The sequence below is a fragment of the Cibotium barometz genome, chromosome 49, assembly GCF_041138505.1.
Source record: "Cibotium barometz isolate CiBa-2024 chromosome 49, ASM4113850v1, whole genome shotgun sequence".
In the NCBI taxonomy this organism is placed as follows: Eukaryota; Viridiplantae; Streptophyta; class Polypodiopsida; order Cyatheales; family Cibotiaceae; genus Cibotium; species Cibotium barometz.
In genome coordinates, this window is record NC_141094.1 from 35006829 (window position 1) to 35034143 (window position 27315).

At 46.7% G+C, this 27315-nt stretch overlaps 1 protein-coding gene across 1 annotated transcript in view; it reads right to left on the minus strand.

Moving 5' to 3' along the window:
* Window positions 1-19941, minus strand: part of LOC147610530 (ARM repeat superfamily protein) — a 134012-nt gene extending 114071 nt beyond the window's left edge. Inside the window, exons 1-5 of the mRNA XM_086786206.1 lie at window positions 19804-19941; window positions 19675-19711; window positions 19403-19476; window positions 19043-19136; window positions 18497-18579 (exon numbers count right to left, since the gene is read on the minus strand). Coding sequence (XP_086642332.1) covers window positions 18497-18579; window positions 19043-19136; window positions 19403-19476; window positions 19675-19711; window positions 19804-19875 — 360 coding nt within the window. The 5' untranslated portion in view covers window positions 19876-19941. The remainder of the gene's footprint in view (window positions 1-18496; window positions 18580-19042; window positions 19137-19402; window positions 19477-19674; window positions 19712-19803) is intronic.
* Between the last annotated feature and the right edge of the window lie 7374 nt (window positions 19942-27315).

Below are 27315 nucleotides of genomic sequence, written 5' to 3' on the forward strand. Positions count from 1 at the left end.
ACTAAAAACCTGGAGCGACTGCTCTGCCCGAAGGAGATTGGCCTCTTGGCCATGCAAAAATAAGCCCGTGTCGTCTGCAAACTCAGCATCAAGCAAGTCCTCCCCCCGGACTGGGAGCTGAAGTCCTCTCAAACCAACCTCCTCTGCCGTCAAATACATGCTCATAGCCTCCACAAAGAAGAGAAAAAGAAAAGGGGCGAGGGGACACCCCTGACGGACTGATCTGGTCAACTCAAAACTCGGCCCCCGTCCTCCTGCAATCAACACCTGGCTGCGAGCTGTGGAATACAGAGCCGCCACCCCCCTGATCCATCCTGGCTCAAAGCCCAGGCGAAGCATAGTGCCCTCTAAGAAACCCCAATCAACTCTATCGTATGCCTTCTCAAAATCGAGAAGCATCACGACCAAGTCCTCGCCAAGAAATCTAGCTCTGGCCGTCGCCTCCCAGAAAGTAAAGATGTTGTCAAGGATACTGCGCTCCTTGACAAATCCTGTCTGAGTAGCATGAATCAACTCCCCCAGGAAGGGCTGGATCCTCAAACTCAAGGCCTTTGCTAAGACCTTGTAGACAGTATTGAGGATCGTAATAGGCCTCCAATGCCGAATATCATCTGATACTCCCTCCCCCTTGGGGATAAGATAAATCACGCCCTCTGAAAAGCTCTGCGGCATCACCCCAGTGTCCAAAACATGCTAAAAGCCCCTGCGGAGGCCTGGCCCCAAAAGGTCCCAATAGCGCATAAAAAAGGCCGGCGTCAGTCCGTCCTCCCCTGGGCAACTATGTCGCGGCAGGACCCTCAAGGCCTCGGCAAGCTCAATCTCTGAAAGAGGCGCACCAAGAACTGAACGCATACGATCTGTGACCCTCCTCTGCAGGTGGGCCCACACAGTCTGTCTGCAAGCATCTCTGCCCTCAGTGGCTGGCTCCGCTGAAAGCAGGTCTCTATAAAATGCAGTGGCAATGGCTCTGATCTCCCCGGGCTCAGTAGCTACTGAACCATCCGGTCTACCAAGCTGGCGGACTCCTGCCCGAGCATGGCGGGGTCCAGTGATCTCACAAAACTCACCAGTCACTCTATCACCAAGCTGCGTCCACTGAGAGGCCTGACGACGATAGTAAAACTCATGTCTCTGCTCCTCTGCGCCTCTAACCTCCTGGCGTGCCTGGCTCAGCTAGGACGCCAACCACTCACATGCCGGCTGCTGCTCCTGGAGGCGCTGTAACGAGGCAAGGCTGCGTCTCAGCCGATGCTCCCTCTCGCGAATCTCTCCCAGCCGTGTCAAAGCTGCAGCGTGCAGAAAAGAGCTAAGCTCGATGAGTCCCTGGGCACGCTGGCCTGCTGCATCCTGGTCAGAGCACTGACTATCATGCCAGATCCTCTCAATGTCCTCAGCGAGACTGGGATCTGTAAGTACCCTCTCTGGGATCCTCAACTGCAAGCTGGGCTCCCGTGTCCTCTCCTCCCATGTCAGGATAACAGGCGCATGATCTGAAAATGAGGTGCCAGCGAGAATGCCGACGGAGCCCCCTCGCTCCCCTAACCAGTCGCCCACATAAAAGCGATCAATCCGTGATAGATTAGTCCCTCCCTGTCGGCGATCCGACCGAGAGAAACTAAGACTGTCCTGAGAACGGGAGAAGGCCCCATGCTGCCATGCATCAGTGATCCTCAGTGTCATGCAAAACCGGTCCCAAGCTGCAAGCTCCGTGCCGTGCACTGTAACATGACTGCCTCCCACCCTATCGGCCGGGTCCTCAAGCATGTATCTGCCCACCCGGTGTACTGCAAGAATCCCGGATCAGGCGCCAGTGGCTGTGGCCCATGGCTACTGCCTCTCGCTCTGACAGAGCAACCTTGTGTATACATACATATCCAGGGTCGCGTGCTAAGTCTGCAACTATACGCACGACCAAATGACGAATCCCTGAGGCATCCACACTCCCGGGATCCAAGAAAAAATGAGCCAACTCCCAGAGCCGGCCTATCACATCTGTCACCTCCAGGTCGCTCACATGATGAGAAAACTCAACTGCCTGAGTCTTCAAAGTGCTAATAGCGAGCTCTAGAGTCCACTCCCGGTCGCAAGGGCCACAGAGAGGGAATGAGAAGGCCACTGCTGAATCAAGTGCCTCCTCCCCGCGGGCCGGAGGTATCACTACATGAACTCGGATGGGAGCTGGCTCATGGGGGCCCTCTGCTCCAAAAAGCCGAGTGAAGGCGTAACCGAAAGCCTCCGATCGCTGTCTAACACCGAGGCGACTCAGCCGACTGCGGATAGATGATATCCGTGAAGCCCGGATCGGCATGGTGGGTCTCCTCTGTGGTGCTCGAGCGAGGTCAGTGCTGAGCGCCCTCCGGACTGCGGGCGAGCGCCAGGGGACTGCCAGGGTCTCCCGGGAAGGCGAGGCGGGTGGGGGAGGAGGAGGGGGGGGCGAGGGGGGCGGAGAGGGAGCCGCTGCCGAGACCGGAGCGGGCAGAGGCGAAGGTGGAAGCGAGGCAGTGGGAGGGGATGGGGGTGGGGGTGGGGGGGGTGAAGGAGGGGGTGCTGGCATCTCCTGGTCCTCAATCGCTGCAGGGGTCTCCTCCTGGAGGGGAGCAAAGCTGTTCCTCACGGGAACCCAATGAGGCTGAGACTGTGGCTGCTGCTGCAGCGGTCTCTGTGCGTGCTGCTGTGACTGTCTCCCTCGGCGGCGCCCCTGTCCAGGCTGCCACTCCGAGGTCTCTGTGGCCTGGGCAGGTGTCCCGGAGGCAGCCTGCCGTGCCGCATCCGTGGGCGGGCCATCAGGGGCCTGCTGCTGTGGTGAGGGTCGAGGTCTCCTGCGAGGGCAGGCCTTGGCCAGATGGCCGACCTGCCTGCATATGAAGCACTGGTTCGGGAGCCCCGAGAACTCCACTCTCTGATCAATCCATCCCCCCCCTATCCTAGGTAGCTGAATGACCTTAGGGAGGGAGGAGATGTCAGACACCAAAACTCTGACGAAGGGTAGCCCAGCTGCTCTGGCCACCACTGAAGCTGCTGTGGGGCCAGTCTCGAGTACCGAGCCCACCAATGCTCCTAGCCGAGAGAGAAGCGGAAGATACTCCCGGCGGAGTCCAGGGAAGCAAACTGTAACATGAAAAAGGCGCTCTCCCTGCTCAGCCGCTGCTGGATCAAAGCCATGCTGCCAAGGTCTGAAGAAAGCCCGAGCACCCCTGATGTCAAGGGGACTCATGGCAAGGACCTTGGCCACACTCTGGGCGGTCTCGAACTCGATCTGATAATGTCCCCGGCCCAGAAGCTGTACGTCCAGGATCTTGCCCACATCTGCAAGAAGGCGGGCCTGGAGAAGATCTCGGATCTCCCCTCTGCTGGGGCGAGTGCCGACTATACGGCAGATGGTGGAATGGGCCTGAAGGCGTTCCACCTCTGCGGTGAGGCTCGCTTCCTCTTCCGGCGAAAGAGAAAGCCTGATGGGGAGGTCCTCGGGAGCGGGCGAGGGGGCTGCGGATGAGTCCCTCTGAGGCGAGGCGGGAGGAGTCTCCATCAGAGTCTGAAGCTCAGGCGTAGGCGAGGCGAAAGCGGAAATCCTGCAAGAAACGGGCTGCACACAGAGAGGCGGAAGACTGGAGGAAAAAAGAAAAGCAAAACCCCCTGGGGGGCGGAAAACAGCACGAGAGGGAGGGGGGGGGTTTTTTTTTTTTTTTACGGGGGGAGGGGGGGGGGCGCGAATGAGGCGGGGAGAAGATGGCTGCACGAATGAGGCGGAGAGGAGCGCGAATGAGGCGGGGAGGAGATAGAGCGAATGAGGCAGGGAGGAGAACGAATGAGCGAATGAGGCGGGGAGGAGAATGCTGGCGGAGGGGGGTCAGGGCGAAGCAGAGGAGAGATGGGTGCGAAGCAGGGGATGGGGCGAGAAGACGAGGAGGCGAGGAGGGAGGGGGCGAGAAGGCGAGGGATGGGGCGCAGCAGCGAAGCAGGCGAGGGGGGGGGGGGAGAGATGGGCGGCGGGCAGAGCAACAAGGGGGAGGGGCGCAGGAACTACAGCAGGGGGGGGGGGGCAAGAGCAAGCGTAATGGCGGGGGGGGGGCGCTGGTGTGCAGGTCGCGCAGGCAGGGATGGGGCGTAGCTTCAGCGAGCGCCCGATCACGTGTATGGACTAGATACTACTCCATTATCACAGCTTTTAGCTGGGATACATTTGTTCATGACCTTAAGACCAAATTTCTCCCACCCTAGTATATGACCGACTTGGCAGATGAGTTTTATGGACTCAAACAGAACGGGTCAGTAGTGCTTCAATTTTCCGGAAAGGTTATCACTTTAGCACAACAATTAGGGTTATCTGAGCAGGCCAAGATGAATCAATTCATTCGTGGATTAGATCCCAACATCCGGTTCACAGTTCGCAACTTTGAACCCAGTACATATGACTGAGCTTTGACTCTTACTCAAAATGAAGAAATGAGGATGAACGGAGGCAAGCCCAAACAAACGCAGTCTAGTACCAAACCCCAACCGGGGAAGGGTAATTCGTCTTCTAAAGACATTAAGACACACAATAGTCCTAGGTCTAGTTTAGGGGGTGAGGAATCCAAGCCTAAGAAAACCCCTGAGGAAAAGGCTAAAGCAGGGAGGATTGTCCAAAAAAGCAAGCGGAGCAAGCCTCCAAAGAGCCTTCTACCACAGTTGCCGCATTATCCCTCACTCCTCCAGACCCGCCTGCTACCACCAATGCGGTTCAGATCTTACCTTCTATGCATCCCATGCCATCCGTGGTACTTGATGCTAAGCAGGAGGGTGAGGCGACCACCACACAGAAAAGCTTGATCCGAGCTTCTGGCTCTGCCAAGGGCCACTAGTTCAAAATCCTTTTTGACATGGGCAGTTCTGAGGATGCCATCTCTCCCCAGTTGGCTACCAGCATGAGCTGTACCTTAGTGTCCTATCATTTGGAGGTAGACGGGTTTACACCTGGTCTCCGCACCCACATATCTCAACGGGCACAACAGTTTTCTTTTCACGTTCAAAAGGCCTCATTCCAACGAGATTTCATTGTCTCTCCTCTTTTGGGGTGTGACATGATCTTAGGAATCCAGTGGTTTCGTCAGTATGAACCTATTCCCAATTGGAGGCAGGATACCTTTATAATCTCTAAAGGTTTTCCTGAGCTTGTCATGATTCGTGGGGATAGAAGCATTCTTGGCATTCCTATGATTTCTCATCTCCACCGACGAGCTATCCGCAAGGGAGCGGAAGGAGCATTGGTTTATGCTCAGACAACTTCTATCTCATCGATAACAGATGTCTCATCTTCTTCTTCAGTCCCTCAGTTGGCAGATCTCCTTTCTCATTCAGACATTTTTAAGGATAATCTCCCACCCAATATCCCACCCTCTCGTCCTAAGGATCATCATATCGTTTTGGTCCCTAGGGCAGAACCTCCTAGCAAGTTTCCCTCTTGTCTTTCCAAGACTTTGAAGGGCGAGCTAGAACAGCAGTCAGTACTCAAACATTCGAAACCGGTTCCTTATGGACGCATTTTCACAGAGTCACCACAGACCACCAAGCACTTAAGTGGCTCCCGAAGTGGCTCTCAACGATACCAAGTGCCCAATGGAGTGATCAACACACTAGACAGGGTCAGCTCTTCCACCAGTTTGGAGGAATGATCAAGTACATACCTGGTCAGCATAACCCAGTAGCAGATGTTCTTAGTAGAAAGACCAGCATCCAGACCATTCAGGAGTCTACCATTCTCACCATCTCTGGAAAAGACTTGGATAGTATAGAAGATCAGTATGTCGATTCCGTAGAGTTTGGTACTCAACCTAGTTTGGCCCTCAATTTTGAACCTGGCCATTGTTCAGTTCACAGACAGGCAAATAAGTCTAGGCGATGTCCACTCAAGGAAGGGGATTGGGTCTATCTGCGCATCATGAAACAAAGATTGAAACAAGTGGACAAAAGTTGTCCCAAGCTTTTATTCCGTAGTTTTGGACCTTTCCCAATAGTTAAAAAGATAAGTGATGTCTCCATGAAATTGAAGTTGCCTAACACTTGGACAATGCATGATGTTTTCCATGATTCTTGGCTAAAACCATATGTTGGACCAAAAGTTTTTGATGTTTCAGATGAACAACACCCAGACGTGGTAGACGAAGCAGAAGTCATCAAGCCTGAGCAGATCCTTCTTCATCGTTGGAAGCATGGTTCCGGTCGACGGATACGTCAGTTTTATACGAAGTTCCAAGATTGAGGTACCCACGAAGCCGTTCGGCTAGACGAGGAGTTCTTTCAAGAGTACCCCCAGTTGTTGGCGGACTCCTTGGAAGCCATGAACCTGCCGCCAAGCTAAGCAGGAGGGAATGTCACATGCACTACACACTTGTGATATGCAGCGGAAGTCTTTGTATTGGAAGATCCTGTCACACAAATGCTCACACCGTCTTCTGTATCCTGAGTTTCGTGAGTTTAGCAATCCACTTTAATACTTCAAACTTTAAAGAGAGATGAGAAAGAGATAGGAGAACTGTACACCAGATTGGGTCCCGAATTACCCACTGAAGGGCCCCCTATCCCGATAACGAGATAGTATTTGCTTTATTTCTTTAGAGAGAATGACTGTGGACTGTAGATAAGCCAAACGCAAGATCTCGGAGGATCGGAGATTGGCTGATCTGTACACTGCTGTAGAAACACCTCGATGACCTGATCTCGAGCCTATGCACTCTTCCCAAGGGCATGAGGAAGGGCTGCACACCTGAGGCTGAGAAAAGAAGAAGGTGGACTGTTCTACACTATGTTAGAATGCTGTAAACACTTATGAATGCTGTGTTACCTTCACCAGATGACTGCTACATGTATGGATGATGCACAAAAGGCTGGATACTGATGCAAACTGTTGATTCAAGGCTGGAAACTGCTGCAAACTGTTGATTCAGGGCTGGAAACTGCTGTGGACAGAAACGCAGACCTGTAGGGAAGCTGATGGACTGAAACGCAGAGGTTCTGAGGCTGCTGGACAGAAACGCAGAGGTACTGCTGCTGCTGGACAGAAGCTGCAGGGATACTGATGCTGCTGGACAGAAACGCAGGAGTACTGCTGTACAGCTGGACAGAATCTGCAGGCGGCCAGGTACTATGCAGGAAAACGCAGACTTGTATGCTGAATTAGAGACTGTAGTGGACTGAATCAAGGCTGATTTGAGGCTGATAGCAGGCGCCTAGGGGGCTGACTGAAGCAAGGGGTTCTCAAAGGCTGGAGAAGCAAGCTTATGAGCTCCAAGGGCTGGATTAGTCTAGGGCTGAAGGCAAGGATGCTCCTAGGGCTGAGGAGGAGAGCTCTTAGCACAATGAAGACTGAATGAGAAAATAGGCCCTATGCAAGCCTATTTATACTAACCGAAGGTTGGTCATTTAATAAAGTTTATATTTATAAATGCCCAATAATGCAAATAATGCTAAATAAATACTATTAAATATGGAAAAAATACCAGATAAATTCCAGTAAATTTCCTAAGGCTTCGGGGATGTTCTAAATGATGCACAGGCATATGAATGCATATTATGCAGGATGCAGAGTGCTTTCTGATGCAAACCCTAAGGCTTCTACTGACTCTACATGCATGAATGATTCTCTCCAAGTGGGTTAAGGGACTTGACTGACTGACTGACCCGCTAAGGCTGAGGAATGACCTACGTAGCTCGTGCGCCTGACTTATCCTGGACTGAGGATGTACAATGGGGTCACGGCGTACGACAATTATCATCCTATTGGGTTCTAAAATTGTACAACTGCTACACTTCTAATGATGAGCCATCTTGTCACCATGCACTGAGTGCAGAGTGCATGTGACATTCCCTCCTGATTAGCTTGGCGGCAGGTTCATGGCTTCCAAGTAGTCCGCCAATAACGGGGGGTACTCCTGGAAGAACTCCTCGTCGAGCCATACGGCTTCGTGGGTGCCTCGATCTCGGAATTTCGTATAGAACTGACGAATCCGTCGACTAGAACCATGCTTCCATCGATGAAGAAGGATCTGCTCAGGCTCAATAACTTCTGCCTCGTCTACCACGTCTGGCTGCTGTTCATCTGAAACATCAAACACTTCTGGACCAACATATGGTTTTAGCCAAGAAACATGGAAAACATCATGCATTGTCCAACTGGCAAGCAACTTTAACTTCATTGAGACATCACTTATCTTCTTAACTATTGGAAAAGGGCCAAAACTACGGAATGAAAGCTTGGGACAACGTTTGCCCACTTGTTTCAATCTCTGCTTCATGATACGCAAATAGACCCAATCCCCTTCCTTGAAGTGGACATCTCGTCTAGACTTATTTGCCTGTCTGTTATATGCTTCCTGAGCTTTGGTCAAGCGGTCCTTGACTGACTCAATGATCTCGGAAAATGCTTCCATGGTTTAATTAGCCTCTAAACATGGAGACACCATTCTCGTCAAAAGAGAAGAAAAACGGCGACCAAAGGCTGCTTCATATGGAGTCCGTCCGACACTGGATGAATGAGTGTCGTTTAAGATAGCTTGGACCAATGGAAGATAGTGCTCCCATTTGGACTGCTGGTCATGACAGTATGACTTGAGGACATCAAAGGCCAACTGGTTATAAATTTTTGTCTGGCCATCTGTCTGGGGATGGAATGCACTAGACAACTGCAACTTAGTTCCAAAGTTTTCAAATAATGCCCTCCAGAAATGCGAGGTAAACTTGGAATCTCTGTCTGATGTTATGGTGCTAGGCAAACCACAAATTGGTTACCAATGCTTGAGAAACAGACGAGCTACGTCCTCGGCTGTGGCCGTATGCTTGCATGGGATGAGCATGCAGAATTTACTAAAGCGATCCACAATGGTAAAACACTGAGTGTTACGGGATCCAGTGGATGCTGGTAGAGGCCCTACAAAAACTATAGATATATCGATGAAAGGTCCGTCGGGGATAGGCAAAGGTTGAAGTAAACCTGCCTTCTTTGTATGGGGAACCTTGACTTTTTGACAAATCTTACAGACTTGTACATGTGCATAGACATCATGCCTCATCTTTGGCCAATAAAAGGACCGTTCTAATTTCTCGAGGGTACTGTTGATACCCCTATGTCCTCCAACTAAGGAGTCATGGGCATCGTGGAGAAGAGCAGAACGCTTTTCCCGAGTAACACAGAGACGGTTCTTGTAGAACAACCAACCGTTCTGTACTGAATAGTGGCCAGGCTCAGAAGTGAGGGCCAAACTATAGTGATGCTGGACTTTCGACTGAGAGCATTTGCTACTGGGTTATGCTTACCAGGGATGTATTCAATCATACCTCCAAACTGTTGGAAGATTTGACTCCACCTGGTCTGTCGATCACTCCACTGGGCACTTGGCATAGTCTGAAGCCACTTAAGTGCTTGGTGGTCTGTTTTCACTGTGAAAGCCTATCCATAAAGAAAAGGCTTCCAATGTTTGAGCGCTGTGATCACACCCAAAAGCTCTTTGTCATATACCGAATAATTCTTTTCGGCGACATCCAACTTTCTGCTATAGTATGCCACGGGTCTATTGTCCTGCTGGAGGACTGCACCTATGGCTACATTGCTGGCATCGGTGATTACCTCGAAAGGTTCGTCCCATGATGCTAACTTTAATACAGGTGCTTCTGAGGTAGCTTTCTGGAGTGCATGGAATGCATCAAGTGCCTTACCTGTAACTGAGACTTTCTGCTTGCGAGTCTTCGCCCCCTTGAGCAAGACGGTAAGAGGTGCTGCAAGGTTGGAAAACTGATGGACATGGGTACTATAGGCCTGACAAAGACCTACGAATGAAGGAATTTCTTGGGCGGTCTTAGGAATGTCCCAATCTAAGATCTCCTGAACCTTTGATGGGTCCAGTCGAATCCCATCGGAACCGATGATGTAGCCCAAATACTGAACTTCCTTAACACCAAAGATAGACTTTTTGGCGTTTATGTAGAGCTGATTATCTCGCAAAAGTTGCAAGACTTTCTCCACATCTTTCTCATGCTGCTCCGCAGTGGCTGAGAAGACTAGTATGTCGTCAAGGAATATGAAAACACACTTCCCAATGTGGACTGCGAAAATCCTAGACATCATCTTATTGAACGTTGCGGGTGCATTTGTAAGCCCAAAAGGCATGACTACGAACTCGTAGTGACCACGCTCTGTCCGAAAAGCTGTTTTTGGAATGTCAGCTTCAAAAATGCGGACCTGATGGTAACCACTCTTGAGGTCGATCTTAGTGAAAAACTTAGCACCGTCTAAACGCTCCAAAATGTACTCTATCCTGGGCATAGGAAACTTATTCTTGATAGTGAGTTTGTTTAATGCCCTGTAGTCTACACAAAGGCGTGCAGACTTGTCCTTCTTTTGGACAAATAGGATAGGTGCAGCAAATGGGGAGGAAGAAGGCCGAATGAATCCGGCTCGGAGAAGCTCAGATAACTGCTTTTCTAACTCGCCCTCTAAAGTCTTGGAAAGACGATAGGGAAACCTGCTAGGAGGATCTGATCCAGGGACCAAATCAATGTGATGGTCCTCAAGGCGAGAGGGTGGGAGACTGGGCGGGAGATCGTCCCTAAGCATAATGTCCTGGTGTCTGGATAGGAGGTCTGCTAACTGAGGGACTGAAGATGTAATGGATGCTACTAATGAGGGAGAGGCTGTTTGAGCACGAACATAAAGGAGTGCTCCTTCTGCTCCCTTGCGGATAGCTCGTCTGGCCTGGAGATGTGAAATCAATGGGATGCCAAGAATGCTTCTATCCCCCCGAATCATGACAGGCTCAGGAAAACCTTTACAAATAGTAAAAGTGTCCTGCCCCCAATTGGGAATAGGCTCATACTGACGGAACCACTGAATTCCTAAGATCATGTCACACCCTAACAGAGGGGAGACGATGAAATCTCGTTGAAATGAGGCCTTCTGAACTTCAAAGGCAAATTGCTGTGCCTTCTGGGAAATGTGGGTGCAAAGACCAGGTGTAAACCCGTCCACATCCAGATGATATGGGACTAATGTGCAGTTCAATTTAGTAGCCAACTGGGGAGAGATGGCGTCTTCAGAACTACCCATATCGAAAAGGATTACAAACTGTCGGCCCTGGGCAGAGCCATAAGCTCGGATGAGGCTCTTCTAAGCAGCATCGCTCTCACCCTCCACTTGGTATTACAAACCACCTGTGTGGTTATTTCCCTCCCCCCCCCATTGTATGAGATAGCCTTCTCCTCCTAGAGCAGCCAGCCAGAGGACAAGTGCATCCTGTCAAAATATGCAGCGGAAATGATAACCAAACTTGGGTCCACAAGAGCAAGTAGAATGCAGAAAATAGACAGCACAAGAGACACTAAGAGATAGGCGTGTAAACTCTTCTCTATACACAAGATCCCGCACAAAACTGAATGAATACAATGGTGAGGAGCATGGGGCCTATTTATATGCCCCATGGATGCAGTCGGCCAGCGCATGATGGCTCTCCACGATTGCATAAAGCAGTCGGCCAGCAGCAGATGTCTCCACACGACTGAGTAAAACAAGTCGGCCAGCATACAATATCTCCACGACTGTGTAAAACAGGTCGGCCAGCATCAGCACCTCCATGACTGCAGAATAGGCAGTCGGCCAGCTACCATGGGCTCCTGCCAATCATCTAGCATCCATCCACACCATGGAAAAATGGGGAAAAATAGGAAAAAAATACGGGGAGTGAGGAAAAATGATAAAACACCTATACAGGGCGGGCACACCCACAACAGAGGCCCTGGTGTATAAAAATAGACAGGAGATGACTTCTAACACCCCCTCTCAGCTCCTGGCTGTGAAATCAACCCAAGGGAGCTGGAGTGCCGCCTGAGCGTAGCCTGAGGTAGAGACTTCGTGAAGAGGTCCGCCGCATTGTCCTCCGTCGAACAATAAAGTAGCAAGATGTCACCAGCCAAAATCTTCTCACGTACAAAGTGATACTGTATCTCTATGTGCTTGGTCCGGGCATGGAAGACCGGGTTCCGAGCAATAGCTATACAACTCTAGTTATCGCACTGGATGACTGTGGGCTCCTTCTGTCGAAACCCAATCTCGCCTAGCAGCCTCCGCAGCAACACAACCTCGCAAGCAGCACCACAAGCAGCCCGGTACTCTGCCTCTGTCGAAGAGAGGGCAATAGTTGGCTGCCTCTTGCTGCTCCAAGAAACTGCTCCTGAGCCGAGGGTAAAACTGTATCCTGAAGTAGATCTCCTCTTGTCTGGATCTCCTCCCCAATCTGAGTCACTCCAACCTTGGAGCCTGACTCCATCCCCTCCTGTGTAAAAGAGTCCTAGATCCTTCGTACTCTGCAGATACCGCAAGATCCGCAATCCTGCGTCCCAATGAGACTTCAATGGCGTCTGCATAAAAGAGCTCAACAGCCCCACGGAGAAGCTCAAGTCCAATCTGGTGTTCAGCAACCAGATCAATGAGCCAACCAACTTCCAGTACTGCGAGGCATCAACTGGCTCACAAGGATCAATAACGGTTAACTTTGTGTTCGGGTCCATCGGCGAAGTAATAGGCTTGCAGTTCTCCATCCCAAAGGCCTCAAGCAACTCATGAACATACCGCTGCTGAGAGACGAAAAAACCCCTCTGGGTCTGCCAGATCTCCAATCCCAAAAAGAAGTGAAGAAAGCCTAAGTCGGTCATCTCAAACTCCTTTGACAAGGCAGCCTTCGTCACGCCAATGTGCTCCACATGACCATGCCGCGTTCCCGAAAGAGATACAGGTTAGGATCTGCAACCGATCTCTGAAATCCAGTCCGAATAAAGAAGGAATCAACCTTTTGATTCCAAGCCCTGGGAGCCTGCTTAAGACCATACAAGGAATCAATCTTCTGATTCCAAGCCCTGGGAGCCTGCTTAAGACCATACAAGGCCTTACGTAACTTGTAAACCATCCCTTCTGATCCTGGAACAATAAAGCCTAGAGGCTGCTCAACATACACCTCCTGCAAGTCACCATTAAGGAACGCAGATTTTACATCCATTTGATACACGGGCCACCTCTGAGAAGAAGCAAGGGCAAGAACGGTCCGAATCGTGGACATCCGTGCTATCGGTGCAAAGGTATCCTCGTAGTCGATGCCTGGCCGCTGAGCATAATCTTTAGCCACAAGTCTGGCTTTGTGTTTGTCCACCGACCCATCAGACGCATATTTGGTCTTAAAGACCCATTTGACACCAATGACTGACCGTTTCGACGGCCTCGGTACCAACTCCCAAGTGTTGTTCTTCTCGATGGCATCAAGTTCCACCTGCATGGCTTTCCTCCAAGTATCCTGTGAAAGGGCTTCCTTGACGGAAGTGGGCTCCTTGTCCCGCATAATACGAGACATCAAAGTATAGTTTACCTAAAGAAGCTCCGCTGTATTGCTTTTATCTCGAACTCTGTGTGATCTTCGAGGGCCGTCCTCTGTGGTCCACTCGGAGGGTAGCTTCGTGACACCTGACTCCCGAAGGGTGTCCAACAACCACCTAGGTACTCGAACAGATCGTGGAGCCTCCTGTGATCGCGGGGGCTCTACTCCAGCTGCGGGCTCAACCTCCTGTACTAACTGAGGTTGATCAACTGGAATAATGGTCTGGGAATCATCATCAGACTCCTCTGGATCTCCAAGAAGTGGCGGCTCCTCGACAGTGGATACTGGAAAATGCTCGTCAAAGACCACATCCCAGCTGACAACAATCTCGTTCCTGTCTGGATCATACAATCTATATCCCTTGGAAAGAGAATTATACCCCACAAATAAAAGCTTGAGGGACTTGGAGTCAAGCTTCACCCTCTGCTTCTTTGGAATATGTACATACGCATCACTCCCAAAAACACGGAAGCGAGACATCAGGTTTCCTGCCAAAGTATGCCTCAAATGGAGTCATATGAGGTACTGAAGTCGTCGGAGATCGGTTGAGGGTATGGACAGCCGTTGCCACAGCCTCTCCCCAAAGTGCACGAGGAAGATCACGATGCTCCAACATGGTCCTCGCCATCTCCACCACAGTCCTGTTCTTGCGTTCTACAACTCCATTTTCCAAAGGCGATCCTGTATTGGCCAGTTCCCTCTTGATGCCATGATCTGCACAAAATCTGAGAAATACAGTCGAGGAGAATTCACCTCCTTTGTCAGCCCTGAGAGTCTTTACCTGAAATCCAGACTCCTTCTCCACCATCACGTGCCAATCCTTGAACCGTGCAAAAGCTTGGTCCTTCTGAGAAAGAAAGTAGACCCACGTGAATCTCGTACAATCATCAACAAGCAACATAAAGTAGGGAGATCCTCCCAAAAATGGTGTCTGCTAAGGTCCACACAAGTCAGTGTGAATCAACTCCAATGGTTTCGAAGCCCGCCTGGAAGCCTGCTTCGGAAAGGATTCCCTGTGCTGCTTACCACGTATGCAAGAACTACAACGTCCTTGTCTACTGCCAACATCTAGCAAGCCAACCACCATCTGGTCTCGGAAAGCTCGCCGTAATGCATCCACATTTAAGTGGCCAAAACGAAAGTGCCACAAATCTCCGACCTGAGAACCTGTCAACGAGGAGAGTGCAGAGAGCTTGTAGATACCATTCTCCACACCGCCTTCCCAAACAACCTGGCCAGTCTCACGGTCCCGTAGAGCAACTGAATGCTCCTCAAATTCCACCCGGAAGCCAGTCTTGCATACTTCATGCACTGACAGAAGATGAAAACCCAGAGCAGGGACATAAATAACACGGGAAGCATGCTTGCCCCCCTTGCCGTCGGGAATGATCTCCATTCGGCCCTCACTGTGTATCGGAATAGTGGAGTTGTCGCCAATAAAGATGCGACCTGACTGTCGTTTCAGATCCAAAAAGAAGTCACGGGACGGAGTCATATGCCTGGAAGCACCACTGTCAAGAATCCATTCCCCGGTATCCTTCGCGGTGAAGCCAACTGCCTCCTCGCTTGAAGACGATGAAGCGTCGGAGTCCATCATCTCTAAGTGCACAAATGCAAGAGTCTTTGCAGCTGAGGCTGATGAATCAGCACTCTTCCCAGTCCGCTTAGGACACTTCCTCCAATAGTGGCCTTTCTCGCCACAATCATTGCAGGATCTTTCAGCCTTCAGCTTCTCTCATTCTGAGTCAGGCTTCTTCTCAGAAGACTTCTCCGGTGAAGCCTTCCCTTTGCCCTTGTTGTTATACCGGCCTTTCGACCGTTGGCCAGTTAAGGCCTCCGAACCGCTGCTGTGAGGAGGGTTCGTGAAACGTTTCTCCTGGTCCAAGACCATTGGCACAAGCTCCTCCCAGATAATGGTGCTCAGCCTGCCACTCGTAATCAACGAGGAGTAGAAAGCAGAATACTGAGCACGCAAATGGGACAGCAAAGTGATGGCCATGTCTTCAGATGATATCTCCTTCCCAGCCTAAAGGACTTCCTGCTGAAGGGCCTGCAGCTTGTTAATGTGTTCCCGCATCGTCGACGACTTTGCAGGGTTCATAACCCGCATCTGCACTTCCAAGGAGATCCTTTTCATGGGTGATACCCTGTTATAAAGAGAAGCCAAGTGCTCCCATATGCCTCTGGCTAGCGTCATGTGCTTTACATGATTGATCACTTGTGGTGTGCAATTGAGAAAAATAAATAACCGGACCCTGGCGTTGACACGATCCCACGTGTGCCTGTGCCTCTCGGTCCTTCTTCATCGACAGTAACTCCCCTTCCTCTGCTTCCGGCCGTGGAACCCCGATGATGATGAAATCAGCAAGGTCATATGACTCCAGCACAGACTCCATCATAACCTTCCAGATGCCGTAATTGTTCCCATCCAACTGACGGTCCACTGGGAACGTGGGGAGAGTCGGGATCTTCACGTGCTTCTCCGCCATCTCTAACAAATCTGCCATCGCGGGGATGTAACTGAAAACAAAGGGTGGGTGGCTGGGAAAAAAAAACTTTAAACCTGCAAGTGGCTATCCAGCACCTTAGCCCGCCTTCCTCTTACAACTTCTCTTCCCGAACAGTCCAAAACAGTCCACCAATCAGCAACCTAACTATCCCCCTCTTGCTCAGAGAACTCCCAAGATCTATCAAGAGCCTAGGGCTCTGATACCATGTCAAAATATGCAGCGGAAATGATAACCAAACTTGGGTCCACAAGAGCAAGTAGAATGCAAAAAATAGACAGCACAAGAGACACTGAGAGATAGGCGTGTAAACTCTTCTCTATACACAAGATCCCGCACAAAATTGAATGAATACAATGGTGAGGAGCATGGGGCCTATTTATATGCCCCATGGATGCAGTCGACCAGCGCATGATGGCTCTCCACGACTGCATAAAGCAGTCGGCCAGCAGCAGATGTCTCCACGACCGAGTAAAACAGGTCGGCCAGCATAGAATATCTCCACGACTGTGTAAAACAGGTCGGCTAGCATCAGCACCTCCACGACTGCAGAATAGACAGTCGGCCAGCCACCATGGGCTCCTGCCAATCATCTGGCATCCATCCACACCATGGAAAAATGGGGAAAAATGGGAAAAAAATACGGGGAGTGAGGAAAAATGATAAAACACCTATATAGGGCGGGCACACCCACAACAGAGGCCCTGGTGTATAAAAATAGACAGGAGATGACTTCTAACACATCCTCCCCTTTTTGTTCATCTTGACTCTCGTTCCCCATTTGGGGATAGATTTGTACTTAGCCATTTTGGCTGCTTTTCTGAGTAACTAACAGAAGGATCTTTTTCCCAAGGAAAGAAAAAAAAAGAAGGCTGCAGGCAAGTGCACCACCCAACCGTAGTTCGCATCCACAAATCTCCCCCAAGCCAAGGGCTAAGGTTCCACTCCCACGAGTCCATGCCAGTCAACCTTGGTGTCCCATACCACCAGTGCCTGCACACACGGTATCTCTTGTTGAGCATTAATCAAGATCACATTTCCACAACGCATGTAACAATGGTATCAAAGCATAACTTAACATAGGACAATCCTTAGCTAGAGTTTGTGCATATTGAATTAGGGTTATTACAATTTGCATTTTAGGGTTTGCATGCCAAAATTAGGGTTTCCGTAGTTCTCAACGCTTGCACCAGTGTTTTCAAAATTCAGTGCACAAAGTTGAAAAACCAAATTATGGGCTGCATTTTTTGCATTTTCAACCCGTTTTTGCATGAAACATAGGTTGCAAGTAAGCTAGGACTAACAAAATTCTTAGCCTAGGTCTAATCTAGGTAGCAAATGGCTTCTTTCGGATATTCCCTCCACAAGAACCTCACCCCAACTAAGGGGAATGAAGCTTTGATGTGGTGCACCCAGGAATAAGAAGAGAGAGATGCCTGCCATCAGCAAAGAACTAAATAGATTGAAGCCGAGCACAAACGGCAATTTCAGTGGACAACCGAGAGCAAATACGTCAGTTGGAGGAGAAGAATGTAGCCCTAACAAGCAAATACGAGAAGCGTAGGAACAAGATCATGCAGGAAGGCTCCTTAAAGAGCAAAGGAAAGCATAGATCATCAAGGAGGTGAAAGATAGCACGATGGAAATGTTCATGGCAGCATGGGCAAAGGTCATGATCATATATATCACCTAGGGTTGAGGAGCATCCCAAGACCGAGAACATTGGCCCAAGTGAGGGAGAGCTTCCAAGACGAGGAGCTCCCAGAAGACGCAATCATAAAGGAAGTGTTTTTGTAGAGGTATCGTTGCCCAAGATGCAAGTGCCAAAACCAGATTTCGAACCGAACACGAACCCGAGGACCAGCAAGGAGATCTCTTCTGCAAATCCCGAGGGGAAGTGGAAGCATGACAGTTTATGAGCAGGTAGATCTCTCCAAATCCCATTTGGAGAAGGATGAATCATGAGATGAACCCAACAATTCTCGTGGAGGTGGATCTCTCCAAATCCCGTTTGGAGGAGGATGAGATCAGCCCAACAGTTTCCAAGGAGTGTCAGAAGAATCTCTCTGAATCCAGTAAGGAGGTTGAGGTTACAAGTGTCGCTGGACACCAAGCCAAAGAACTTGGAGGTTGAGCCGGTGGACATGAAGGGAAGCCTACAGATGGACTGGAACAGAAGTGGAGCAAAGGTGCACAGTGCTCCAAGTTTAGCACAAGGGGATGTCATGTGCATCACATCAGCTGAGCACATCAGATATTTTTTCGCAACTTTAACCTCTCCCTTGACCCTTCAATGTTAACTTCCCCCACGTTTGCGCCAACATTAGCTCGATCAGCAAGATACGTAGATGCTCTAGGAATCACTACTTGACTGCTCATTGTTTTTCTCAAGGTTTAAAGTTTCCCAATCCTACCCATTTCTACAATGTTGGTTGGGTTGCACCGGAGCTTCAGTATCACCTTCTTTGACATGTACACCTAATACAAAGCTACGCACTCACAACATACTTTTGCTTACTGTTTTTACTAATTTTCACAAATACTAAATAAGACGAGCAGATAATCATTTGTGTAGATAAAAGAAATTAGCAACACACTTACAATTTTTTCCACGGGACTGGCTAAGCAAGCAATGACCAGAGGAATGCCCTCATTTTTTACAATAACTGCCGCATTAGCAGGATCTATGGCACAAAGAACTCCAGTCAAGTACATGTAACCTTCCAAACATAAACTAAAGAAAAGACGCTCATTACAACTTTAGAAAAGTGCTTACTAAATGCATGGGTTACATGAAAGGAAGGTGGCAAGGCAAGAGACAGAAACGGCAACTAGTAGAGCAGTACATGAATCTATACAAAGAAAATACTGATGGCACATAAGCATGTATATATGTCTATACATCATATGCATGTACACATACACATATACATATATATGTATGTATACATACACACATACATGTGTATGTCCACACACACACACACACACACACACACACACACACACATATATAAATATATATATGAAAGTATAATGTGTACACTACACAAACACACACACATATACTATAATGTGTCCAGGAGCAGAGTTTTCTTTTGAACATTGATCTCAAAACTACATGAGGAAAAAGAAGAACCACGATACCTGGGCAACAATTGCATATTCCGGCTATTCCGTACTCTACCATCTTCTCACATGGCTCCGTGAGGCAGTCCAAGAATAGATCTATGATATGAAGCTGCCAAAAACCCCCCAAAAAAGTCATTAAAAATGCACAAGTGATAGTAGAAAAGGCATTAAATACACACACACACATATTTATGTACGTATGTATGTATATGTATATATATTAATTTGGATGGTTTCAAGGATTTTCTACCAGAAAGAGAAGTTGAAAATAATATGACAATGTAAAAAACAAGTTTTTTAAATATAGTTTAGAGTCTTTTTTAATACTTTTTTTCAAAAAGAAAGCCTAAATTATTTGGAATAAAGGGAGTGTACATTCCGGAAATACTCGTAATTGAAAGGATCGTAAGCAAAGTTTGCAAGGTGGGCAACAATGCTCAATTTAGAGTCTGCAAAAAAAAAAGGAAAAAATAATAACAATTACTGTTCCTTCTATTGAATTCAGAAGGTGTTTTTTTTCATACAGAATCAAAACATGATCCAGATTTTTCTGAAAAAAAAAACAAAAACAAAAACAAAAACCAAAAAAAAACATTCTCAACCTATGCAATAAAAGTAATATGAGAAAAAAAATATCAGAAAAGCACCTTCATTAGCTGTGTTTTGGAACTCTGTAACTAGCTCCTGCAAAAGGGTTAAATAGAATAATGATTTATTTATTTCTTTGAACAATAAAAGTGATGAATAATGATTAATTAATTTCTTTGTAAGCATGCCTGGAGGTAATCATCACGAGACGAGCCGTATTTGCCAGTGCGTTGCTTCTGCCTTTCCTTGTTGGTGAACATCTCACTCACTACAAAACCATTCCAATAGTCTTTCTGCTATAAAGTAATTATATATTTATTTATTCATTCATTCATATTTATGTTTATCTCTAGTTTTATGTTTATCTTCATATTTCATAATTATAAATTCATAATAACTTTTATGTCTACCTTTATATTTATATTATATATCTATATCTATATTTTTATTTATTTACTCATATTTATGTTTATATTCTTATTTATTGATTCATATCTATATTTATGTTCATATTTATATTTATATATACTTTAACTTACATGGATGTGTAAGGGCCTTTACACGACGTCAAAATAGTGGACACGATTTGGTGCCCAAGGCTCTTCTAGCTGTCACGAAACGATCACAAGAAAGGGTTTCCAGTGCTCATTATATACATGTCTAACTGAAGCACAATGGCCCACTACTAGGACGTAAACAAGGACAACAATCTATGTTTGATAGAAATGGCTCACTATCCAATAGGAGCTGAGGTGTTGTGCTTGCCCGTCGCATTGCCAAACAATATCCCACGGCCACACAATATTCAGAGACAATGAAAATCAAATTCATTTCCACAAGTTAACAGTTATGTTAGCTCTAGCTTGTAGAAACCTTGAAATGGGTGTGGAAACGCACTAGTGGACATCCGGCTCAATCGTGTCACGTGCACGCTTGTGCCATGGCTAATCCTCTGTATGAACGTCATTAATCTCTAATCAGTTAAGTCGGCATTTAGGACAGCAGTAGCATAAGTATCATCATCTATACAGCTCGTTCACAAGCATCCACATCATCATTAGCAGCACATCATTATCATGAGCATGACAGGCCTGGCACCCTATCAGCAGCCAGCAAGGCTCTGTCTCGCAGCTAGTGGTGTTGTCCATGCAACAGGCAACAAGGGGCCAATGGCATGGTAGAAGGCGTGGGCAGCAATAAGTAAAGCACATCATTAAAAAGAATTTCAGCATGTTTATTTGTCTACCAAGCAAGCCAATTGTTGTTGGTACTCGCCGACCTAGTCTCAAACAGCATCAGTCATAATCCAGGAGTTCATAAAGTCATCATTCATTCATAAATCATTAGAAGTCAACAGTAGTCATGTAGATATGCCAAAGGTCAACCCTCCGAGGCTGACCATGTACATTCATTCAGTAAACCTTTTATACAATATTAAATACAAGAAAACCCTAACAACAATCTCTCTTCTTCTCTCTCCTCTGTCTTAATCATGTTTAAATCAGCATCTTGTTCTTAATCAGGCTTAGGGTTGTGGAGGATCAGTACAGCAAGGCTTCTGTACATGCAACATTGGTATAAGAGCATTCAGGCTTAGCCCACTAAGCATAGTCCCAAGGAAGGTGCACAGTTCTAGTAAAAGAATGCAGCAAGGTAGCAAATGGAGTGGTCTACAAACAACAGGCGAAGCCAGAGGAAGCATTCCCTGAGGGTATGTACGTAAAACCAATACATCATTAAGCTCTTAGATCAATTCCAAAGGCCTAGCAAAACAAGCATGATCAGTTTTGGCAATAAGTGACCCACCGATGTGTTAAGGGTAAGGGAAAAGCAAGCATGGGGATAGCAGTTGAACAGATGCTCAGTTCTTCAACAAGACTTGAAAGTGGAGATCAGGAGTGAAGGTGTTCAGACAAAAAAAAACAATTAAAGTCAAAAGTCAGTAGCAAGTTAAAGTCGAACTCAGTAAGTTAAAGTCAGTAAAATCCACTAAGGAAGGATGATAGAGTGTCCACTCCATCATCAAGTTTAGCAGAGGGAATGTCACGTGCACGCCCGTGCCGCCATGGCTAATCCTCTGCATGAACATCATTAATCCTTGATCAGTTAAGTTAGCATTTAGGACATCAATAGCATAAGTATCATCATCAGCATCATCCTCATCATCCGCAACCACATCATCAGCATAATCATCAAGCAGAGCAGCACATCATTATCATGAGCATGAGGGGCCTATCACCCTATCTCAGCAGCTAGCAAGGCTCTATGCCACAGCCAGTAGTGTTATCCAGGTAGCAGGTAGCAAGGGGCCAATGGCATGGTAGAAGGTGTGGGCAGCAATAAGTAAAGCACAACATTAAAAAAGAATTTCAACATGTTTATTTGTCCACCAAACAAGCCGACTACTATTGGTATTGGTCGACTTGGTCCTCAAGCATATATAGAAGCATCAGTCATAATCCAGCAGTTCATCAAGTCATCATTCATAAATCATTCATAATCCAGCAGTTCATCAAGTCATCATTCATTCATAAATCATTAGAAGTTAGCAATAGTCATGTAGGTAGGCCAGAGGCCAGAGGCCACCCAACCCTCTGGGTTCATAATCCAGCAGTTCATCAAGTCATCATTCATTCATAAATCATTAGAAGTTAGCAATAGTCATGTAGGTAGGCCACCCAACCCTCCGGGTTGACCATGTACATTCATCAGTAACCTTTTTGTACAATATTAAAATAATTATAAGTGGTCAGGAAAAGGATAAATGGGAACTGCTAAAGGTTGGTAAGGCCCTTTCAGACCTAACACCAATCTCTCTCTTCTTCTCTCTCCTCTGTATTAATCATGTTTAAATCAGCATCTTGTTCTTAATCAGGCTTAGGGTTGTGGATCAGTACATCAAGGCTTTCACGCATGCAACAAATCGTGTGCTGGATCTTAAATTTGAGGCTTTTTCACTTTTCCACCCAAGGAGTGTGTGAACCTCCTAAGTATATGTGTGTGCGCGTGCATGGACACCTGAGTGAGCTACTCATCCAACAAATCTCAAGACATTATATTCCTCTCCCAACAAAGATTGTGAAGCGTTGCTTATCTCAACCCCCCAAAAAATGTAATTATGTGTATATTTTGCCTTCACAGCAATAAGCCCCCGTTAAAGGAAAATTGTAGAGTTCGAATCCCTCTTCACCCATAATAGGAAGTATTGTCATGAAGGCTCTACACATATTTTATGGCTTTAAAACCTCAATAAAATTCGAGTTTAGCAATTCATGTGTACTCTCCCTTAACTAGTCAAAGGTCCACACATGCCCTACTCCTCAAATTCACGGACACTACCAACCGGCTAGCATCCTTGGATCATAGAGCAAAGGTGAGAAAATGTATCTTGGTGAGGACTTCACCCCCACAGGTGGAGCATAGGAAAATGAGCATGCCGCAAGTGCTTGGAGCCTGTAAGGTGAGAAAGTGGGCAGTTTATACAGATGGCAAGGTCATCATCACAAACAGACGTCCAAAATAGGAACACGGGGTCTATGGGACCACATATCTGGGATGGCAGTCTAGAACTGTAAAACGGGACTTTGTGGTCAAACACATTGGGGGATTTAGGGAAACTTTCATAGGACGTGACATCATCTTCTACAGAGAGGTGCACCAAAGCCAGGAGAGGGGACTACCACATGTATCAGGATACCTGTGGGAGTCAAGTTACCACAGGGAAACCCAAATAGCAGGAGAGCTTATGGTTGAGCACCTTTCTTATGCATACAACACCTTGGCACCCCTCCTAGACCATATGTTTAATAGGGCCCTCTCAGAGGGCTTTCCCCCCACTTGGTCATCACACATTATTACACCTATCCATAAGGCAGGAGACCCCATGGATCCTAATAACTACGTAACCATCATGATCCTATCCATAAGGCTGGAAGACCCCATGGATCCTAATAACTACATAACCATCATGATCAGCCATATCTTGGCCAAGCTCTATGGATCTATACTTGAGTCTGAGCTCAAAAACACTGGCAGAGAGAGAGGGATACAAGGAACAAGCCAAGGTAGATGGCCGCCGACTATACTATTGCTTTATGGATCTTCATACAGTGCCTCGAGCCCATCTCCTACAGTGCTTGCAACATCTCGGGTCCCGTCTGACATGACCTGGGCTATCATTGCCTTATATGAGTCAATTATTGGTAGGGTGAGATGCCCAAGAGGACTCTTTGAGAAGGTCTCTAGCATCGTTGGAGTGAAACAAGGATACCCACTATCTCCAGCCCTCTTTGAACTCTACATAGATGAGATCTCAAGACTTCATTGAGACAGCGTCAGAGGCGGAGCAACTTTTCTAGGAGGTATTCTTGTTTCCATCCTTTTATATGCTGATGATATTGTACTTATTACAGATTCTGAGGAGGGGCTATACACACACATGGATACTTTACAAGATTTTTGCACACAAAGGGGGCTCTCAGTCAACCTTGGGAAAACTAAGGTTATGGTATTCCACACCTCCTACTGAGTTACATGCCATATAGAGGTCACTTGCATGGGTCGTAGGGTTGAGGTGGTGCACTCATATGTCTATCTCAAAGATACCTTCACTAGTCCACGCTTCTCTATGAGGCAGGTAGTAGCAAAGGATAGACTCACTAGAGCATATGTGGTGGTGCCTAGGCCTCTTCCTCCTAGAGCTTCATCGCCCACAAAGACTTATTGATTAGGGAGTCAAGACCTCGTAGGAGACATCCACTCTAGCCCCAGGTGACCATCATTGAGTTCTTCCGATCACCAGAGGACACCACAGCAGCCATGGATGACAGATCCACTTGATCCTAATAATTATAGTACAATTATGAATGGCCACACATTGGCCAAACTCTATGGGTCGGTGCTAGAGGAGGAGCTCAGTTCATTTGCAGAGTGACAGGGATGCATAGCCTCAGGATAGGTAGGCTTTCGGCTAATCTACCCTCGACATCAAGGACAATAGAGCATGACGTTAGAGAATTTACTTAAGGACTTTCCACAATTTCTTATGCATTAGGAGGTACTTCATTTGTGTAGCCCTGTGTAGCCCAGGTGTGGAACCCTTCCCCATTGAACTTCTCTACATGCGAAGTGATGCTTGTTGATGTTGCCATGATAAGGTCTTACCAATGAGCTTATGGATAATTAAATTGGCAATGTCTATTCTCGTACAACTTATAAGTTTGGATGCGTTAAACATGATGAAATGCAAGTTGTGTGTGTACTTTCAAATTTTGAAATTTTGCTTCCAGAGATTCTTGATGGTAGCCCCAATGAAAATTTTTTGCTTTTGATGTGCAAACATGCTAAATGCAACCTTAATTGCTCAATTCTATCCTCAATGCACCTAATTTACTGCTAATGATCTTTTAATGATAGTGATTAAGACTAACAACAATGATTAGCAAGGCTTGAGCTTGGAGGATCAAATTGGTCAGGAAGCATCCATTGAGAGGGAATTTTGCATGAGGGTGTTACCCTAGATGAGAGCGAGAGCACTATATAAAGAAAGGTAGTTGCAATCTTCAAAAAATAGGTGAAATTCGTGGATTTATGGTGCTGGTTATTAGGTTGCTGTGGTCGCGTCCGGTGATGAAACAAGCTAAGATTTTATATGTGGCTAGCTTACACCATTGCTAAGTTAGCCCTAAAGGGGCTTGGGCCAATTATACATAACCGCGGAGATCTTAGCAAAAGACCAGCCAGCTGTCCACCATCGCCGTTTTTGGGTTGTAGGAGGTGACTTTGTCTAATTCCTCTTACCCACTACTTAGATTTTAGTTGCTAAGAATGACACCAAAATTTGGAGAGAATGGCTAGAAGAATGGGCAATGGCAAGCTTGTGAAATTTGAACCACACAGAGGATTAGTAGCTAATTAGATAGTTAATGAAGAGATTAGACTAATATGAGTTAAGACTAAGCTAGTGAAAATCTCAAGGAGAGAGGGAAGGCTCTGATACCATGTTAAGATTCATGGTACCTCCTACAGAAGCTAACTAGCCTAATGACATACTAAGCACATATGATTATCTTAAACCTACGATGGATGGTGCTTAAGTGCACTCATAATGATGAGTGTATGCATTAGACTCAAGCACAATTAGGTTACAAGATTAAGACTTGTACTCACAAAGAGGCTTAAGATGTGTGCAAGTGCTTACAAGTACTTTCATTCCTTGAAAATGACCCCTTTTATATGGGTAGAGTACATCTTTTCTTTGTCCCCTTGCATGTGGGACAATCCACTTTTTCCATATGGCTTCCTCCTCGTATACTCACTCCTTGCCTCTACATGTGCTCTATGGAACCACACTTCTCAATAGATTTCAACCTAGAGCACCCATAGCTGTTGGGTTACAAAAAGGAAAAATGCAAAAGTGTAAAAGAATTTCTCAAAGACATGCAAGAAATGCTAAACATTGCAAAAAACAATGTCAAAAGACCGCATGATTGTTCTATTAGTTATGAGAAAGGTAAAAAACGACCAATCAATTTTGAGGAAGGTGATTTAGTTTATGTAAAAGTTTCTGAAAAGTCAAAAACTTTAAAAAGTGGTAAAGCTCCAAAATTAAGTCCAAGGTATTGTGGTCCTTATGCAATACTTAAAAAAATTGGAAGTGTAGCTTAGGAGGTAGGTTTACCTAAAGAATCGAGAGTACATCCTATATTTCATGCTGGTAGACTGAAACTCAACTTTCCAATGACAACGTCATTGGAAAAGGAGCAATAGTTGATTTTATAGAACCACCTATTCTTCCTCATGAGTCTGAAAAGATTCTTGAATATCAAGAAAAGAAAACTAGACATTGTTTGTTTAAAGAATGTTTAGTAAAGTGGAAAGATAGACCAGAAGAAGGATCAACTTGGGAAAGAGTGGCTACACTAAAGAAAAGGTTTCCTGAGTTTGTTTTCGAGGACGAAAACTTTTTATAGAACCACCTATTCTTCCTCATGAGTCTGAAAGGATTCTTGAATATCGAGAAAAGAAAACTAGACATTCCTTGTTTAAAGAATGTTTAGTAAAAGTGGAAAGATAGACCAGAAGAAGGATCAACTTGGTAAAGAGTGGCTATACTAAAGAAAAGGTTTCCTGAGTTTGTTTTCGAGGACGAAAACTTTTCTTTCAAGGGGGAGGAAATGTTATGAGACTAACAAGAAACACTAAAAGGTAAGACTAGAAAAGATCATTTATATGTAAAAGGTTTGCATGTAAATAAGGTTAAGGGGATTTCAAATGGGAAATACCTAAAGAAATGGTTAATAGGCATTAAGGGTAAAACAAAAGAGAGAACAATGGAAACCCAAGTGCCACAGAAGTAGGTGCCCCCTTCTAGGGGTAGTTAAAGGAGCATTGGTGAATGAAAAGGCCATGCCTAGCCAATGAAAGGTCAAGGGGCTAAAGTTGGAAGGTCATGCACCACTTAGGCCTATATAACCCCATGAGTTTAGGGTCCATTTGGGATATAGTTGGTGGAGAATCAAAGTTCTAGTCTTAAAGAAATGGTTAATAGGCATTAAGGGTAAAACAAAAGGGAGAACAATGGAAACCCAAGTGCCACAGAAGTAGGTGCCCCCTTCTAGGGGTAGTTAAAGGAGCATTGGTGAATGAAAAGGCCATGCCTAGCCAATGAAAGGTCAAGGGGCTAAAGTTGGAAGGTCATG